General features: G+C 43.8%; 1 protein-coding gene across 1 annotated transcript in view; it reads left to right on the top strand.

Moving 5' to 3' along the window:
- Positions 1–18,811, top strand: part of ints8 (integrator complex subunit 8) — a 108,145-nt gene that overhangs the window by 88,076 nt on the left and 1,258 nt on the right. Inside the window, exons 24-27 of the mRNA XM_073024602.1 lie at positions 861–911; positions 7,665–7,738; positions 13,819–13,883; positions 16,785–16,828. Coding sequence (XP_072880703.1) covers positions 861–911; positions 7,665–7,738; positions 13,819–13,883; positions 16,785–16,828 — 234 coding nt within the window. The remainder of the gene's footprint in view (positions 1–860; positions 912–7,664; positions 7,739–13,818; positions 13,884–16,784; positions 16,829–18,811) is intronic.

Genomic DNA, 18,811 nt, shown 5'->3' with positions numbered 1-18,811 from the left:
TCACATGGGTGTAATTGGGCAGCACGGGCTTGTGGATCAAAAGTTCAAACTCTACTTTGTTTTTCAATACACCCAAAAGAACCCAGGTGCAAAACACAGTACCAACAGCACACATAGTTACGATAGAAGAAAAACACAGTCACAAAATAAAATAATACAAGTGCTCCCCCCCCCCACCACCTTTACAAAGGTGGAGCGTTCCTATGAAACCTTTCTTAAGTCGAAACGGTGTAAAGCGAAGAACCATTAATTTATATGGGAAAAAGCGAAAATCCTTTGTAATGCGAAAACAGGTTACTAATGTAGGTCTTTTGTAAAAGTGAACATTCGTAAAGCTGGAGGACACCTGTATAGCCCGAGTCCCTGAGTGACAAGAGCTGCAGATGATTCATGGGATGTTATAAGACCATAAGATATAGGAGCAGAATAGGCCATTCGGCCCGTCGAGTCTGCTCCACCATTCAATCACGGGCTGATCCACTTCATCCAGTCATCCCCACTCCACTGTTCTCACCCGATACCCTTTGATGCCCTGGCTAATCAAGAACCTATCTATCTCTGCTTTAAATACACCCAATGACTTGGCCTCCACAGTCACTCGTGGCAACAAATTCCACAGATTTACCTGTTGTCTTGGTCCACCTTGTTGCCGTGTCTTATCTCTAAATAAATAAATAAAATCAGCCTTAACTGTTAACTCACCACACGCACTACCTGAGCACTGAGTATTTCCAGTGTTTCTGCTTTTCAGATTTCCACTATTCGAGTAAAACAAAGTGAAGTGATAAAGTAACCAGTAACCAGGAAGTTTAATGAACTGTACATTATCTAATTATTGTCACATTTATTTTTTATTAAAGGTGCTGAAGAGAATGATCAAATGTTGTTCAATGTTAAACTGCCACACACAAGTAAGTAAAAAATATTCATTCATGTTTGTTTTGTTTTAAACTCTGTCATGGGCCATCGGTTTGTAAAATTCTAAACCTCCCCATGGAAGTGAGTGACTTAAAGAGTAAGTGGTGGGAGGGGAGGCTTCGGGGCTTTGACCATTCATTTCTTGTTTCGAGAATGTCTGTGAAGAGTATGAATTTCAGGTTGTACACTACACATTCTCTTATAGTAAAATGAACCTTTGAAGAGATGGGAATGAAGTTGCATCTCAAATGTTACCTGTAGATAATCGTTGACAGTGAGGTACAGCATTAGAGTTGTAGGAAAGTACAGCACAGAACAGACCCTTTGGCCCATCTAATCCATGCTGAACCGTTTAACTGCCTCCCTTCCATAGTCTTTCCTTTAATAGAACAAGATCATTTAATGTCATTTCCAGTTTACAACTGTAAAGAAGAACAAAGTAATTGTTACACCAGATTCGATGCAGTACGAGAAGAAGCACAAAAGATAAAGAACACAGTAATATAAATTTTAAAATATACAAGTTGCTGAAGGCCTCAGCAGGTCAGGCAGCATCTATAAAAAAGAATGAACAGTTGATTGTTCAGACCGAGACCCTTCTTCAGGACTGGAAAGAATGGGGGATACGCCAGAATAAAAAAGTTGGGGAGAGAAAGGAGGATAGCTATAAGGTGATTGATTGGGCCGGAAGGGTAAAAGGCTGGTGAAGAAGGAATCTGATAGGAGAGGAGAGTGGACCGTAGGAGAAAGGGAAGGGAAAGGGGAAGGGTACCCAGTTGATAGGCTGGTGAGAAGAGGGGAAAGGCCGGATAGGAGAATAGAAGAAGATTGGAGGGGGAGGCAATTTTTTTTTACTGGAAGGAGAATCAGTATTCATGCCATCAAATTGGAGACTACTCAAACTGAATATAAGGTGTTGCTCCTACAGTCCGCTCTCCTCTCCTATCAGATTCCTTCTTCTTCAGCCATTTCCATTTGGGGGAGAGAAAGGTGGATATCTGGCACAAGAGGAGGCCGTGAGCCAACATGTCAGAATGGAATCAGAATTAAAATGTTTACGGAGGTACTCGACAAAACAGTCCTCCAATTTACAGCGGGTCTCATGAATGTAGAGGAGGCTGCATCAGGAGCACCTGACACAATAGAGGGCCCTAGTAGATTCACAGGTGAAGTGTTGCTTCACCTGGATGGACTCTCTAGGTGAGGGAGGAGGTGTAGCACTTTGGCCACTTGCTTGGATAAGTGCCAGGAGGGAGATTAATGAGGAGGGATGAATGAACAAAGGGATCATGTGTTGGAATACAAAAGTAAGGTAGCCAAAGAGAATATCAAAAGTTTCTTCAGATACATGAAGTGCAAAGGAGAGGCCAGAATGGATATTGGGCTGGTGGAAAACGATGCTGGAGAGGTAGTAATGGAGAACAAGGAAACTGCAGATGAACTGAATAAGTATTGTGCATCAGTCTTCACTGTGGAAGACACTATCAGTATGGTGGAAGTTCCAGGTGTCAGGGGTCATGAAGTGTGTGAAGTTACCATGACTAGAGAGAAGGTTCTTGGGAAACTGTAAGGCCTGAAGGTCGAACAGATGGACTACACCCCAGGGTTCTGAAAGAGGTGACTGAAGAGATTGCGGAGACATTAGTAATCTTTCAAGAATCACTAGATTCTGGAATGGTTCCAGAGACTAGAAAATTGGAAATATCACTCCACTCTTCAAGAAAAGAGAGAGACAGAAGAAAGGAAACTGGGTAACAGTCAGGAAGGGGAAAAGGATTAAGGTGTTAATGCAGAGTACCTCTACACAACAGGTATGTCACTCTGGATACTGTTGGGGGGGGTGGGGTGCTGTTGACCTTACACAAGAAAGTCTCAGTGGTCAGGTCTCTGGCACGGAGTCTGTGACTCAGAAGGGAAAGGGGGAGGAGAGGCACGGTGTGATTGGGAAGATGTTGGAATCAATTATATCATGTTTCCTATGGTGGAAGACTCTGTGTCCAGAGGACACGGCCTCAGAATAAAAGGGTGACCTTTTAGAACGGAAATGAGGAGGGATTTAGAAACATAAAAAACCTGCAGCACAATACAGGCCCTTCGGCCCACAAAGCTGTACCGAACATGTCCCTACCTTAGAACTACCTAGGCTTACCCATAGTCCTCTATTTTTCTGAGCTCCGTGTATCCTCCAGGAGTCTCTTAAAAGTCCCTATTGTTTCTGCCTCCACCACCACCGCTGGCAACCCTTTCCACGCACTCACCATTCCCTGAGTAAAAAAACTTACCCCTGACATCTCCTTTGTACCTACTTCCAAACACCTTAAAACTGTGCCCTCTTGTGCTAGCCATTTCAGCCCTGGGAAAAAGCCTCTGACTATCCACATGATCAATGCCTCTCGTTATCTTGTACACCTTTAGCAGGAGCAGCTGTGGAGGCCAAGTCTTTATGTATATTTAAGGCAGAGGTTGATAGACTCTTGATTGGTCAGATGTGAAGGGATATGGGGAGAAGGCAGGAGATTGGGGCTGAGAAGGAAAATGGATCAGTCATGTTGAAATGGTGGAACAGACTCAATGGGACAAACCGGTTAATTCTGATCCTGTAATCTTTTGGTCTTGATAATGGCTTTAAACACCAGGCCTCAATCAACAGCAGCATAAAATAGAATCAACTGACTAATTTGGTACACAGGCCGCTGGATTACTAATTCAGTAACATCAAGATCATTTGTGCCAAATGAATCGTGTCTGGGAGTAAACTTGTCTCGTTTTGTTACAGTTTCATTCTCATTAAAATATCTAAGTGGCTTGACTTCAACTAACCATGTATTGGAAGTAGTAAATTATATCCTGTTATCTCTGATTATAACTGTGGTCACAGAGCTGACAGTATATGTGATGATGCATTTAGTTGCACAGCGTCCAACAGTACAAACACCAAACAAGTTCCCGAGATTTCAGTTTTAGAATACAGGCCCTTCAGCCCATAACGTTGTGCCAACTTTTTAACCTACTCAAACTTTAATCTAACCCTTCTCTCATAGAAACATAGAAAATAGGTGCAGGAGTAGGCCATTCGGCCCTTCGAGCCTGCACCGCCATTCAGTATGATCATGGCTGATCATCCAACTCAGAACCCTGTACCTGCTTTTTCTCCATACCCCCTGCTCCCTTTAGCCACAAGGGCCATATCTAACTTCCTCTTAAATATAGCCAATGTACCGGCCTGAACTGTTTCCTGTGGCAGAGAATTCCACAGATTCACCACTCTCTGTGTGAAGAAGTTTTTCCTCATCTCGGTCCTAAAAGGCTTCCCCTTTATCCTTAAACTGTGACCCCTTGTTCTGGACTTCCCCAGCATCAGAAATAATCTTCCTGCATCTAGCCTGTCCAATCCCTTTAGAATTTTATACGTTTCAATAAGATCCCCCCTCAATCTTCTAAATTCCAGTGAGTATAAGCCTAGTTGATCCAGTCTTTCTTCATATGAAAGTCCTGCCATCCCAGGAATCAATCTGGTGAACCTTCTTTGTACTCCCTCAATGGCAAGAATGTCTTTCCTCAGATTAGGGGACCAAAACTGCACACATTACTCTGGGTGCGGTCTCACCAAGGCCTTGTACAACTGCAGTAGAACCTCCCTGCTCCTGTACTCAAATCCTTTTGCTATGAATGCCAACATACCATTTGCCTTTTTCACTGCCTGTTGTACCTGCATGCCCACCTTCAATGACTGGTGTACAATGACACCCAGGTCTCGTTGCATCTCCCCTTTTCCTAATCGGCCACTGTTCAGATAATAATCTGTTTTCCTGTTCTTGCAACCAATGTGGATAACCTCACATTTATCCACATTAAATTGCATCTGCCATGAATTTGCCCACTCACCTAACCTATCCAAGTCACCCTGCATCCTCTTAGCATCCTCCTCACAGCTAACACCACTGCCCAGCTTTGTGTCATCCGCAAACTTGGAGGTGCTGCATTTAATTCCTTCGTCTAAATCATTAATATATATTGTAAACAACTGGGGTCCCAGCACTGAGCCTTGCAGTACCCCACTAGTCACTGCCTGCCATTCTGAAAAGGTCCCGTTTACTCCCACTCTTTGCTTCCTGTCTGCCAACCAATTCTCTATCCACATCAATACCATACCCCCAATACCGTGTGCTTTAAGTTTGCACACTAATCTCCTGTGTGGGACCTTGTCAAAAGCCTTTTGAAAATCTAACTATACCACATCCACTGACTCTCCCCTATCCACTCTACTAGTTACATCTTCAAAAAATTCTATAAGATTCGTCAGACATGATTTTCCTTTTACAAATCCATGCTGACTTTGTCCGATGATTTCACCGCTTTCCAAATGTGCTGTTATCACATCTTTGATAACCGACTCTAGCATTTTCCCCACCACCGATGTCAGACTCACCGGTCTATAATTCCCCAATTTTTCTCTCCCTCCTTTTTTAAAAAGTGGGGTTACATTAGCCACCCTCCAATCCTCAGGAACTAATCCAGAATCTAAGGAGTTTTGAAAAATTATCACTAATGCATCCACTATTTCTTGGGCTACTCCCTTAAGCACTCTGGGATGCAGACCATCTGGCCCTTGGGATTTGTCTGCCTTTAATCCCTTCAATTTACCTAACACTACTTCCGTACTAACATGTATTTCCCTCAGTTCCTCCATCTCACTAGACCCTCGGTCCCCTACTATTTCCAGAAGATTACTTATGTCCTCCTTAGTGAAGACAGAACCAAAGTAGTTATTCAGTTGGTCTGCCATGTCCTTGTTCCCTATGATCAATTCACCTGTTTCTGACTGTAAGGGACCTACGTTTGTCTTGACCAATCTTTTTCTTTTCACATATCTATAAAAGCTTTTACAGTCAGTTTTTATGTTCCCTGCCAGCTTTCTCTCATAATCTTTTTTCCCTTTCCTAATTAAGCCCTTTGTCCTCCTCTGCTGGTCTCTGAATTTCTCCCAGTCCTCAGGTGTGCCACTTTTTTTTGCTAATTTATATGTTTCTTCTTTGGACTTGATACTATCCCTAATTTCCCTTGTCAGCCACGGGTGCACTACCTTCCCTGGTTTATTCTTTTGCCAAACTGGGATGAACAATTGTTGTAGTTCATCCATGCGATCTTTAAATGCTTGCCATTGCATATCCACTGTCAACCCTTTAAGTATCATTTGCCAGTCTATCTTAGCTAATTCACGTCTCATACCTTCAAAGTTACCCTTCTTTAAGTTCAGAACCTTTGTTTCTGAATTAACTATGTCACTCTCCATCTTAATGAAGAATTCCAGCATATTATGGTCACTCTTACCCAAGGGGCCTCGCACGACAAGATTGCTGACTAACCCTTCCTCATTGCTCAATACCCAATCTAGAATGGCCTGCTATCTAGTTAGTTCCTCGACATGTTGGTTCAGAAAACCATCCCGCATACATTCCAAGAAATCCTCTTCCTCTTCACCCAATCTATATGTAGATTGAAGTCACCCATTATAACTACTATTCCTTTATTGCACGCATTTCTAATTTCCTGTTTAATGCCATCCCCAACCTCACTAGTACTGTTAGGTGGCCTGTACACAACTCCCACCAGCGTTTTCTGCCCTTTAGTGTTATGCAGCTCTACCCATATCGATTCCACATCCACCAGGCTAATGTCCTTCCTTTCTATTGTGTTAATCTCCTCTCTAACCAGCAATGCTACCCCACCTCCTTTTCTTTCCTGTCTATCCCTCCTGAATATTGAATAGCCCTGGATGTTGAGCTCCCATCCTTGGCCACCCTGGAGCCATGTCACTGTGATCCCAACTATATCATATTCATTAATAACTATCTGCACATTCAATTCATCCACCTTGTTATGAATGCTCCTGGCATTGACACACAAAGCCTTCAGGCTTGTTTTTACAACACTCTTAGCCCTTATACAATTATATTGAAAAGGGGCCCTTTTTGCATTTTGCCCTGGATTTGCCTGCCTGCCACTTTTACTTTTCACCTTACTACTTTTTGCTTCTACCCTCATTTTACACCCCTCTGTCTCTCTGCACTTGTTCCCATCCCCCTGCCACATCAGTTTAAATCCTCCTGAACAGCAGTAGCAAACGCTCCCCCTAGGACATTGGTTCCAGTCCAGCCCAGGTGCAGACCGTCCTGTTTATACCGGTCCCACCTCCCCCAGAACTGGTTCCAATGCCCCAGAAATTTGAATCCCTCCCCCTTGCACCATTTTTCAAGCCACGTATTCATCTGAAATATCCTCCTATTTCTACTCTGACTGGCACGTGGCACTGGTCGTAATCCAGAGATTATTACCTTTGTGGTCCTACTTTTTTGTTTATCTCCTAACTCCCTAAATTCACCTTGTAGGACCTCATCCCGTTTTTTACCTATATCTCTCCTAGATAGCCTTTCATTTTTCTATCATCCATGCGCCTAGCTAAACGTTTTTTTTAAATCCCTAATGTACCTGCTTCTACCACCACTCCTGGCAGGGGGTTGCACACACCCAGCACTCTGTGTAAAAAAAAAAAACACAACTACGTCAGACATTCCCCCCCCCATACTTTCCTCCAATCACCTTAAAATTATGCCCCCTCAAATTAGCCACCTGCCATAGGAAAACGTCCTGTCCATTCGATCTTTTATCTTGTAAACCTCTATCCTCCTTTGAAGAGAAAAACCCAAAATGACAAATTTGTTGAAACTATTTTACGTTTTGACTAGGTTGCAATATTGTGTCAGTTCCTCAGAGAGGTGGATTATATGACTGCTTTCAAGGCTTTGCAAGAACAAAACAGGTAAAAGACAGACTTTTTAACAACAAAATACTGTAGATGCTGGAAATCTGGAATTATGACAAAATGCTGGAAACATTCAGATTAGACATTTGTGAAGAGGACATTTCAAGTTAATGGTGTTACATTAAAACATGGAACGGTGTGTTGGATTCTGATGCTTTTAATCCAATCTTCTTTCAGAAGTAAGGAAAGAGGCACTAAGCTTGTAGCTTCACAGTTATTTTATGAAGAATTAATAGAACAAAGAGAGTTGGAAGCAGACAGTGATGGGACAGAGGCTGGCAGTAGAGGGGAGAGGAAAAGCAAAGATGGCAGAGCCTCATAGTCATCTCTTTTTATATCCCATAGATGAGAAACAATAGACAATAGACAATAGGTGCAGAAGTAGACCATTCGGCCCTTCGAGCCTGCACCGCCATTTTGAGATCATGGCTGATCAATTACTATCAATACCCGGTTCCTGCCTTGTCCCCATATCCCTTGATTCCCCTATCCATAAGATACCTATCTAGCTCCTTCTTGAAAGCATCCAGAGAATTGGCCTCCACTACCTTCTGAGGCAGTGCATTCCAGACCCCCACAACTCTCTGGGAGAAGAAGTTTTTCCTTAACTCTGTCCTAAATGACCTACCCCTTATTCTCAAACCATGCCCTCTGGTACTGGACTCTCCCAGCATCTGGAACATATTTCCTGCCTCTATCTTGTCCAATCCCTTAATAATCTTATATGTTTCAATCAGATCCCCTCTCAATCTCCTTAATTCCAGCGTGTACAAGCCCAGTCTCTCTAACCTCTCTGCGTAAGACAGTCCAGACATCCCAGGAATTAACCTCGTGAATCTATGCTGCACTTCCTCTACAGCCAGGATGTCCTTCCTTAACCCTGGAGACCACAACTGTACACAATACTCCAGGTGTGGTCTCACCAGGGCCCTATACAAATGCAAGAGGATTTCCTTGCTCTTGTACTCAATTCCCTTTGTAGTAAAGGCCAACATTCCATTAGCCTTCTTCACTGCCTGCTGCACTTGCTCATTCACCTTCAGTGACTGATGAACAAGGACTCCGAGATCTCTTTGTATTTCTCCCTTACCCAACTCTACACCGTTCAGATAATAATCTGCCTTCCTGTTCTTACTCCCAAAGTGGATAACCTCACACTTATTCACATTAAACGCCATCTGCCAAGTATCTGCCTACTCACCCAGCCTATCCAAGTCACCCTGAATTCTCCTAACATCCTCATCACATGTCTCACTGCCACCCAGCTTAGTATCATCAGCAAATTTGCTGATGTTATTTTCTATGCCTTCATCCAAATCGTTAACGTAAATGGTAAACAGCTGTGGTCCCAATACCGAGCCCTGTGGCACCCCACTAGTCACCACCTGCCATTCTGAGAAACACCCATTCACTGCTACCCTTTGCCACATGCCAGTGTTAACTCCCTATTCAACTTGCACCCAATATCCATGCTACTGTTTGGTGGCCTGTAGACAACACCCATTTGGGTCCTTTTGCCCTTACTGTTCCTCAGTTCTATCCACACAGACTCTACTTCTCCTGATCCTATGTCCCCCCTTGCAAAGGACTGAATCTCATTCCTCACCAACAGGGCCACCCCACCCCCTCTGCCCACATTTCTGTCCCTACGATAGCACGTATACCCTTGTACATTCATTTCCCAGGTCTGATCTCCCTGCAGCCATGTCTCCGTTATCCCAACAACATCATAGTTACCCATTCGCACCTGGGCTTCAAGCTCATCTGCCTTATTTCTAACACTTCGTGCATTCAGATATAGAATTTTTAACCCATTTTTCCTCTCTCTGTTTGAATCACTGCCTATTGTGCTTAACCCAGCTCCCCGAACTCCCATCAGGCTATACGCCCCTAGAATTTTGTTGTCCTTCCTAAATTTACTTATTCTTTCAACACATTTAACTCCATGTTCCGTCAGACCATCCCTCTGTACATGAGTCCTCCTTATCACTTGTTCCGCCCCACCTTCCTCTACTACACACTTAATATTCCGGAACCGTGTAGTCCCCACCTGTCCTTTATTCTTCCTCTCGCTATCCTCTCTCACATTCTGGATCCCCGCCCCCTGCAAATTTAGTTTAAACCCCCCCCAAGAAGCACTAGCAAACTTCCCCGCAAGAATGTTAGTACCGCTCCAGTTCAGGGGTGCTCTTCTCTCTCTGTCTGCTCCCCCTGCCTCTCTTGACTGTCACCCATTTGCCTACCTCCTGTCTTTTCGGTGTGACTGCCACCCGATAACTCTTATCTATCTCTGCCTCTGCCTCCCGAATGATCCGTAGTTCATCCAGCTCCTGCTCCAATTCCCTAACTCGGTCTGATAGGAGCTGCAGCTGGATGCACCTATTGCAGGTGTGGTCATCAGGAACAACTGTGTTGACCCTGACCTCCCACATACTGCATACGGAGCACACCACTGCTCTAACTGTCTCCCCCATTACCTGATCCTAGATTAGTCAGAATAAATGAAAAACAGACTTCTTGCCGAAGTCCTCTTGCGCCGAAGCCTGCTGAGCCAAAGCCCAGCACTCTGCTCCTGCGCACTCCGCTGCCCGCTCCTGAAAGTGGCCCGCTTTTTAAAGCCCGCGCTCGCCGCTGATGTCACCCGCGCTTGCACAGCGTTACCTTCCTCCTCAGGTATTCTCCAGGTAGGTCCGAGGGTCTCGGCCTACCTACAACGGCTGATCCTCCGATCTCCAGTCGTATGTCGATCACGAGCACTCCTTCCTCCCGCTCCGCTGCCCGCACCAACGCTGCCCACTCAAATTCATAGATAATAGTCAACCAATCAAATGGCCCCTATTCAAATGAGACAGTAGCAAGAGAACTTTCCAGAATTATACAAATGTACTTACCAGGCAACACACTGAACAATTTGATATACACATAAACAAGAGAAAGTCTGCAGATGCTGGAAATCCAAAACAACACACACAAAATGCTGGAGGAATTCAGCAGGTCGACTGTTTACTCTTTTCCAATTTCAATTTCATGTACGTACTTTGACCATGAGGAAACATATTAAAGTTTCAAAAAAATGCTAGCTGGTAATTTGTTGAGCTGCAAAGAAATAAGAATCAAACGGTCTAATGCAGCAAGTTTCAACGTGCAGACAAATACAGAAGTTTAGGCACTGCGATAGAGCGGAGACCAGGAGAAGCTGAAAGGTGTTCAGGTTGAGCAAATTGCTAACACGAGATTCTGCAGATGCTGGAACTCTGGAGCAACACACACAAGATGCTGGAAGAACTCAGCAGGTCGAGCAGCATCGATGGAAATGAATAAACAGTTGACTTTTCGTGCCCAGATTCTTCTGTAGGACTAGTAAGGAAAGGAGCAGAAGCCAGAAGAAGGTGGTGGAGGGGAAGGTTGAGCAAGCGGAATACCTGTCAGCTTAACCTTTTATTAAGCTAGGGGGATGGCTTTTATTGCTAGGGGGATGGAGTATAAGAACAGGGAGGTCTTACTGCAGTTGTACCGGGTATTGGTGAGACCACACCTGGAGTGCTGCGTGCAGTTCTGGAGTCCATATTTAAGAAAGGACATACTGGCTCTCGAGGCAGTGCAGAGAAGGTTCACTAGGTTAATTCCGGGGATGGGTGGGTTGATGTATGATGAGAGGTTGAGTAGATTGGGATTCTACTCATTGGAGTTCCGAAGAATGAGAGGCGATCTTATTGAAACATATAAGATTGTGAAGGGGCTTGATCGGGTGGATGCGGGGAGAATGTTCCCAATGATGGGTAAAACTAGGACTAGGGGGCATAATCTTAAAATAAGGGGATGCCGTTCCAGGACTGAGATGCGGAGAAATTTCTTCACTCAGAGGGTGGTGGGGCTGTGGAATTTACTGCCCCAGAGAGCTGTGGAAGCTACTACACTCAATAAATTCAAAACGGAGATAGACATTTTCCTGGATAAAAATGGCATTAGGGGATACGGTGAGCGAACAGGTAAGTGGACATGAGGCTAGGTTTAGATCAGCCATGTGATCTCCTGGACCAGTTTTCGATAGCCTGGATGGGTCGGAGAGGAATTTTCCAGATTTTTTCTCCTCAATTGGCAACTCGGTTTTTTTCCCCCGGGTAATCACATGGGTTTGGGCGGGATGAATAATAAAATAAAATGGGCGGCATGGTGCCCTGTTGGTTGGCACTGTTGCCTTGTGGGATTCGGTGAAAACTAGAGTTAAGATTGGATCAGCCATGATCTTGTTGAATGGCGGAGCAGGCTTGAGGGGCCGATTGGCCTACTCCTGCTCCTATCTCTTATGTTCTTATATTCTTAACCTTGTTGGTGGGGAAGTTCAAGAATAAAAATAGATTTGTTGATTGACTTCAGCTAAGATTAGATTGATTAGAGAAACTGGGCAAAGAAGTGGCAGGTGCAATACAGTGCTGGGAAGTGTATGCTCATGAACTTAGGTAGAAAGAATAAATGTGTAGTCTATTTTCTAAACAGGAAGAATATTCAAAAATTAGAGGTGCAAAGAGATTTGGAAGACCTAGTGCAGGTTTTACTAAAGGTAAGGAAGGCAAATTAAATAATAGCAGAGGTTTCAGAGGAGCTTCATGAGAATGAAAGGGTTAAGGTCTGAAGAACGTTTGATGGTTGTAGGCCTGTACTCACTGGAATTTAGGCGAATGAGGGGGCAAGCCTGTTGAATGTTGAAAGGCCTCGATAGAGTGAATGTGGAGAGCATGTTTCCTTTGGTGGGGGCATCTAGGACCAGAGTCACAGTCTCAAAATAGAGGGACGTCCATTTAATCAGAGATTAGGAGGAGATCCCTTACCCAGAGGGTGGTGAATCTGTGGAATTCATTGCCACAATCGGCTCTGTATGCCAAGATGTTGGGTATATTTGAAGTGGAGGTTGCTAGGTTCTTAAGTAGTAAGGGAGTCAAAAGTTGCAGAGAGAAGGCAAGAGAATTGGGTTGAGAGGGATAATAAATCAGCCTTGGTGGAATGACGGAGAAGACTCGATGGGCCAAATGGCTTAATTATGCTCCTATGAGTTACAATAGACAATAGGTGCAGAAGTAGACCATTCGGCCCTTCGAGCCTGCACCGCCATTTTGAGATCATTGCTGATCAATTACTATCAATACCCGGTTCCTGCCTTGTCCCCATATCCCTTGATTCCCCTATCCATAAGATACCTATCTAGCTCCTTCTTGAAAGCTTCCAGAGAATTGGCCTCCACTGCCTTCCGAGGCAGTGCATTCCAGACCCCCACAACTCTCTGGGAGAAGAAGTTTTTCCTTAACTCTGTCCAACTGTCTAATAAAACCAGCATAGAATTGTTAAAGACACATTGTTTAGCTAACTTGATAGGTTTCTAATGTAAAGAACAAGACCAATAGAAGAAATGTAAATACAATGTGTGTGTGTCTGTTTGTGTTCATATGTTCATCTGTGGCTGTGTATCTGTGTGTGCGTTCTTGCACATCCATGTGTGTGTATGGCAGTGTGTGTTTCTTTGTGTATGTCTGTGTGCATGCGTCTGCATGTGTGGTGTGTGTGTGTGTGAGTGAGTGTGTCTGAGTGTAAATATGTCTGTGTGTGAGTGTATGTGTGTGTGTGTGGTGTGTGTCTGAGTGTAAATATGTCTGTGTGAGTGTATGTGTGTGTGGTGTGTGTGTGTGTTTGAGTGTAAATGTGTCACTGTGTGTGAGTGTGTGTGGTGTGTGTGTGTGAGTGAGTGTATGTGTGTGTGTGAGTGTGTCTGAGTGTAAATGTGTCTCTGTGTGTGAGTGTGTGTGTGTAATGAAGATTGTAGTGTGAGTTATAGACGGAGATTCAGTCTGAAATGTTATTTGTTTCTTTCTATTACTGCCGCCCAATCAGTTTTCTGTTTTAATTCAGACTTCTACAAGCTGTGAATTTTGATTTTGTGAATTGCTAATTTTTTGTTTGATATTGGAGCATACTGACCAGAATGTAGAAGGTGCTTTCCTTTGAAGAATGTGGAAATATCTGACAAGTATTCAAAATGTCATTGGACCATGTAAGTTTCCTAACTTTTCTATTTATAATTTCAGTCATGACGCAATGGATTCCTATTATGATTATATCTGGGACATCACCATCTTAGAATACTTGACACGTATCCTTTTCTCTCTCTGTGCTAATGAAATTGTTTGGTGGCATTACTGTGTATTTTATCATTTAGTGGAACAGCCTTCATCACCACCTGCTCATGAATATTACGTTTGTTGTCCACCCAGGACCAGAGGACACAGCCTCTGAACAGAGGGATGTCTCTTCAGAACAGAGATGAGGAGGAATTTCTTTAGCCAGTGGGTGGTGAAACTGTGGAATTCATTGTCTTTAACGGCTCTTGAGGCTAAATCATTGGGTATATTTAAAGTGGAGGTTCATAGATAGGTTAGTCAGGGTGTCAAAGGTTATGGGAAGAAGGCAGGAGAATGGGGTTGAGAGAGGTAATAAATCAACCATGATGGAATGATGGAGCAGACTCGATGGGCTGAATGGCCTAATTCTGCTCCCATGTTTTATGGTGTTATAGTACTAAGATGGCGTGTCTTTAGTTAATTTCAGGTCATGTGTGCAATAATCGCTCTGGTTTATGTTCTATGTTAAGACAAAATTGTGTCTACAGAATTTGCATAAAAGGTGACGGTATTTCTTGATTGGTATTTTTAAAATATTACAACAATCAGAAACTAAATGCTGTTGCCTTGACTTAAGGACATGAGCCATAAGAAAAGGTTGAACGGGTATGGGATATAGACGGGGTAAATGTAAGCAGGCTTTTTCTGCTGAGGTTGCGTGAGACTACAACTAGAGGTCATGGGGTAAGGGTGAAAGGTGAAATATGTAAGTCGAACATGAGGGGGAATTCTTTGCTGGGGGTGGTGAGAGTATGGTACCAGCTGCCAGTGCATGTAGTGGATGGGGGTTTGATTGCAACACTTAAGAGACATTTGGATAGGTACGTGCATGGGAGCGGTATGGAGGGGCTGTGGTCCTGCCGCAAGTTGATGGGACTAGGTAGATTAATAGCTCGGTATGGCCTAGATGGGTCAAAGGGGCTGTTTCTGTGCTGCAGGCTAGCAGTTGATGATTTTCAAGCACACATTTAGCAGTGAATAGAATGTTGTCTGTTCCAAGCCTCTTTCAGTGCAGATCGACCCTCTCTGTCCGCTCTTCCTCCTCATTGATCTCCCTCCTGGCACTTGTCCCTGCAAGCAGGCAGGTGCTGCACCTCCTCTCTCACAACCATTCAGGGCCCTCACAGTCCAAACAGGTAAAGCAGCATTTCATCTATGAGTCTGTAGGGATCATGTACTATATCCAGGGTGGTCTACTCTAGACCCGACACAGATTGAGGGGTTGCTTCATCGAGAACCTTTGCTGTGTCTGCCACAGGTGAGATTTCCCCGAATCACCCAGTTTAATGGAGTAAGATTTTTAAGTGAATTAGGATAAATAGCTGTGTGTGTATTTAAACATTTTTAGTTTTATTTTGAGTTACAGCACGGTAATAGACCCTTGCGGCCCAACCAGCTCACACTGCCCATTACATCCACATGACCAATTCACCGACTAACCTGTACATCTGTGGAACATGGGAGGAAACTGGAGCACCCAGAGGTCACGGGGAGCACGTACAAACTCTACAAACAGCAGCAGGAATTGAACACGGGTAGCTGCGCTGTAACAGCGTTAAACTAATCACTGCACTACCGTGTCACCATTAATATTAATGGAATTAAATGTTTAGGTGACTAATGATAAATAGCTGTGTATGTGTGTGTGTTTAAGCTGTCTGTGTGCACACGTGTGTTCAGTGGGTGTTCAGGTGCAGGTGTTACTATAAGGGTTTGTTTTTTTTGGAATGTTGTACTTGAATAAAACACATGGAATGTGTGATGATCTGCACACGTAGCAGGGTGTTTTGTTTCAATGTATTGAACAGCGCCCGTGAATGTTCGTGGTACTGCTGCACAGTAACAGCAATTGCACTACTTGGCAGGGGTGGAAACACTACCGCTAAATGTATAGTGTCGCATTCTGAATCGCCAATGTGGAACTCGACCCCCTTTCAGACTGTTAGTTCTAATTACTGTGTTCTCTCAGTTAGAGGCTGCTAGTGCACTTTTTTTGGAGAGATTATGGTTCATGGCATTTTAAGTACTTTACTCTGAAATTAAATTGAGACTGGTCGAGGTTTAAGGCCTCTTCTCATCTCTTAAATAGTATTATAATCACTTAATTTTAAAAATATAACGGTCATTTTTGGTGTTGCTTGTTTTGACCATAGTGTGATGGGTACAGTATGCTGTGAGAACCCTTGAGTTGGCTATCTGTTTAAATTTTAAAGTAAATTTACTATCATATATCACCCTGAAATTAATTTTCTTGTGGGTATTCACAGTAAATACAAAGAAGAAGAAAATAATAAATTAGCACTAAATATTGAGATCACAAGACAGAGCCCTCAAAAGTGAGTCCATAGTGATGGGGTGAGTGACATAATCCCTTTTGGTTCAAGAGCCTGATGGTTGAGGGATAGAAACTGTTCCTGAACCAGCTGGTGTGGTCCTGGGTCTCTTGTAGCTTCTGCCTGATGGCAGCAGCAAGAAGAGAGCGTGACCTGAATGGTGGGGTGCCTGATGATGGATGCTGTTTTCTTACAACACTTCATGTAGATGTGCTGAATGATGGGGAGGGGTTTACCTGTGGTGTGCTGGGCCGTATCCATTATCTTTTGTAGGCTTTGTTATTCAAGGCCATTGGTGCTTTCGTACCAGGCTGTGATGCAGCCAGTCAATATACTCTACACCACACATCTTTAGAACTGTGTCAAAGTTCTAGATGTCATGCTGAATCTTCACAAACTTCCAAAGAAGCCGAGGCACTGCTTTGCTTTCTCCCTAATTACACTTGCGTACTGGGTCCAGGACAGATCCAAAAAAGTTCACAAAAACTGCAAAATAAAATGCCACTCTCAAATAGAAATTTTTCTTGACAGATTTTGCAGACATCCATCACAAAAGAGGGGAAACAGACAAACGGCAAATAGCAGTAAGTTTACAAATTCTGGTTCTTTGGATTATATTTCATGCACTTGTGTGTGGAGATATCACTTTGTAGCTGGCTGGTTTGTATGTATGGAGTTCACAAATAACATAATTTTCTACTTACTGAGCTAGTTTGTTCTGGAATTAGTGTATTCTGAATGGCCGTTGCCTTGTGCTGGATCGTTTTTTATGTATATTCATGGAGAAAGGGAAGTTGCTGGTCACTAGTTATTTTTACAAGTAATCTAGACATAGTTGAAGCCCTCCATTGGTCAGGTTTGACCATAAATATTGTGTCCTAACTGTCTACATAAGCAAGCCAGGGCAGTACGATATGGAGAGCAAGCTGTTGCCTGTGTAGCAGCCCCCCCCCCCCCCCATTTCTCCACACAGCCGATGAATCTAAAGGAACGGCAGAGACCGATACAGTTTGGCACCAGCAGAGTCACAGGAGTTGCCAGTCAGCACTGAACCAGTAACCTGCCTTTGCCCCTTCTGTCAGTAGAAATGGTTCCTCTGGGCTTTGTAGCTAAACCATGCATGAAGGCCAGGAGCTGGACTTGGTGTGAGACTCTCTGAGATAGGAGCATAGTGGGAGCTTTTCTCCACTACCACCAGCAGTGTAAGTATCTGGATTGGAAAGAACTAGGGGACTGGGACAATAGGACATATGGCATAGATATGTTAAACGTGGAACACCATAACACACTGTTGTGCCAACCTTTTATCCCGCTCTAAGATCATAAAAGCATAAGAAATAGGAGGTAGAAGGCCATCTAGCCCATCGAGCCTGCTAGGCCATTCAGTAAGATTATGGCTGATCTGGCCACGGCCTCGTCTCCATTTCTTATGTTTTTTTTATTTCTGAATGGACATTGAGCCCATGAACACTACCTCACTATTTTTCCCTCTTTCTGCACTACTTTAAAACTTATATATACAGTGTAAGATGTATATCTTATTGCCATAGAAAAAATCACAATGTTCTGCTGCCCCAAAACACCAAATTTCACAACATATGCCAGTGATGTTAAACCTGATTTTGATTCATTTTTCTCTCATGTGTCTAAGTTTCTCAAATGCCTCCGATGTATTTGCCTCTACCACAACCTGGCAGGGTGTTCCACACACAGCTGGCCTCTATCATCCCCCTATACATTCTTCTAATATTGTGCCTGCTGGTATTAGCCATTTCCATGCTGTGAAAACGTCTCTAGCTATTCACTATCTATGCTTCTTAGCATCTTGTACACCTCTGTCAAGTCACCTCCCATCCTCCTTTGTTCCAAAGAGAAAAACCCTAACTTACTCAAGCGATCTTTATAAGACACGCTCTCTAAACCAGACAGCATCCTGGTAAATCTCCTCTGCACCCTCTCTAAACCAGGCAGCATCCTGGTAAATCTCCTCTGCACCCTCTCTAAACCAGACAGCATCCTGGTAAATCTCCTCTGCACCCTCTCTAAACCAGGCAGCATCCTGATAAATCTCCTCTGCACCCTCTCTAATCCAGACAGCATCCTGGTGAATCTCCTCTGCACCCTCTCTAACCCAGGCAGCATCCTGGTAAATCTCCTCTGCACCCTCTCTAAAGCTTCCACATCCTTTCTATAACAAGGTGACTGGAACTGAACACAATATTCCAAGTGTGGTCTAACCAGGGTTTTATAGAACTACAATATATCTTGCAACTCGAACTCAGTTCTCCCAAACAGCCACCTCAACAACCCCAGCAACTTTGAGGGATCTATGGACATTGACCTGAAGACCCCTCTGTTCCTTCACACCGCCAAGAGTCCTGCCATTAACTCTGTACTCGGCATTCAGATTCAACCTGCCAAAGCAAATTTCACTCTTCCAGGTTGAACTCCTGCCATTTATCTGCATCCTGTCAACATTCTGTTGCAATCTCCAACCCTCCAGTGTTCAAAACTCCAACCTTTGTGTCATCTGCAAACCTAACTCACCATTCCACTTACTCATCTAA

The sequence above is a fragment of the Hemitrygon akajei genome, chromosome 1, assembly GCF_048418815.1.
Source record: "Hemitrygon akajei chromosome 1, sHemAka1.3, whole genome shotgun sequence".
NCBI lineage: Eukaryota > Metazoa > Chordata > Chondrichthyes > Myliobatiformes > Dasyatidae > Hemitrygon > Hemitrygon akajei.
Note: the sequence above shows the minus strand (reverse complement) of the source record. Positions and strands in the feature narration are given on the sequence as shown.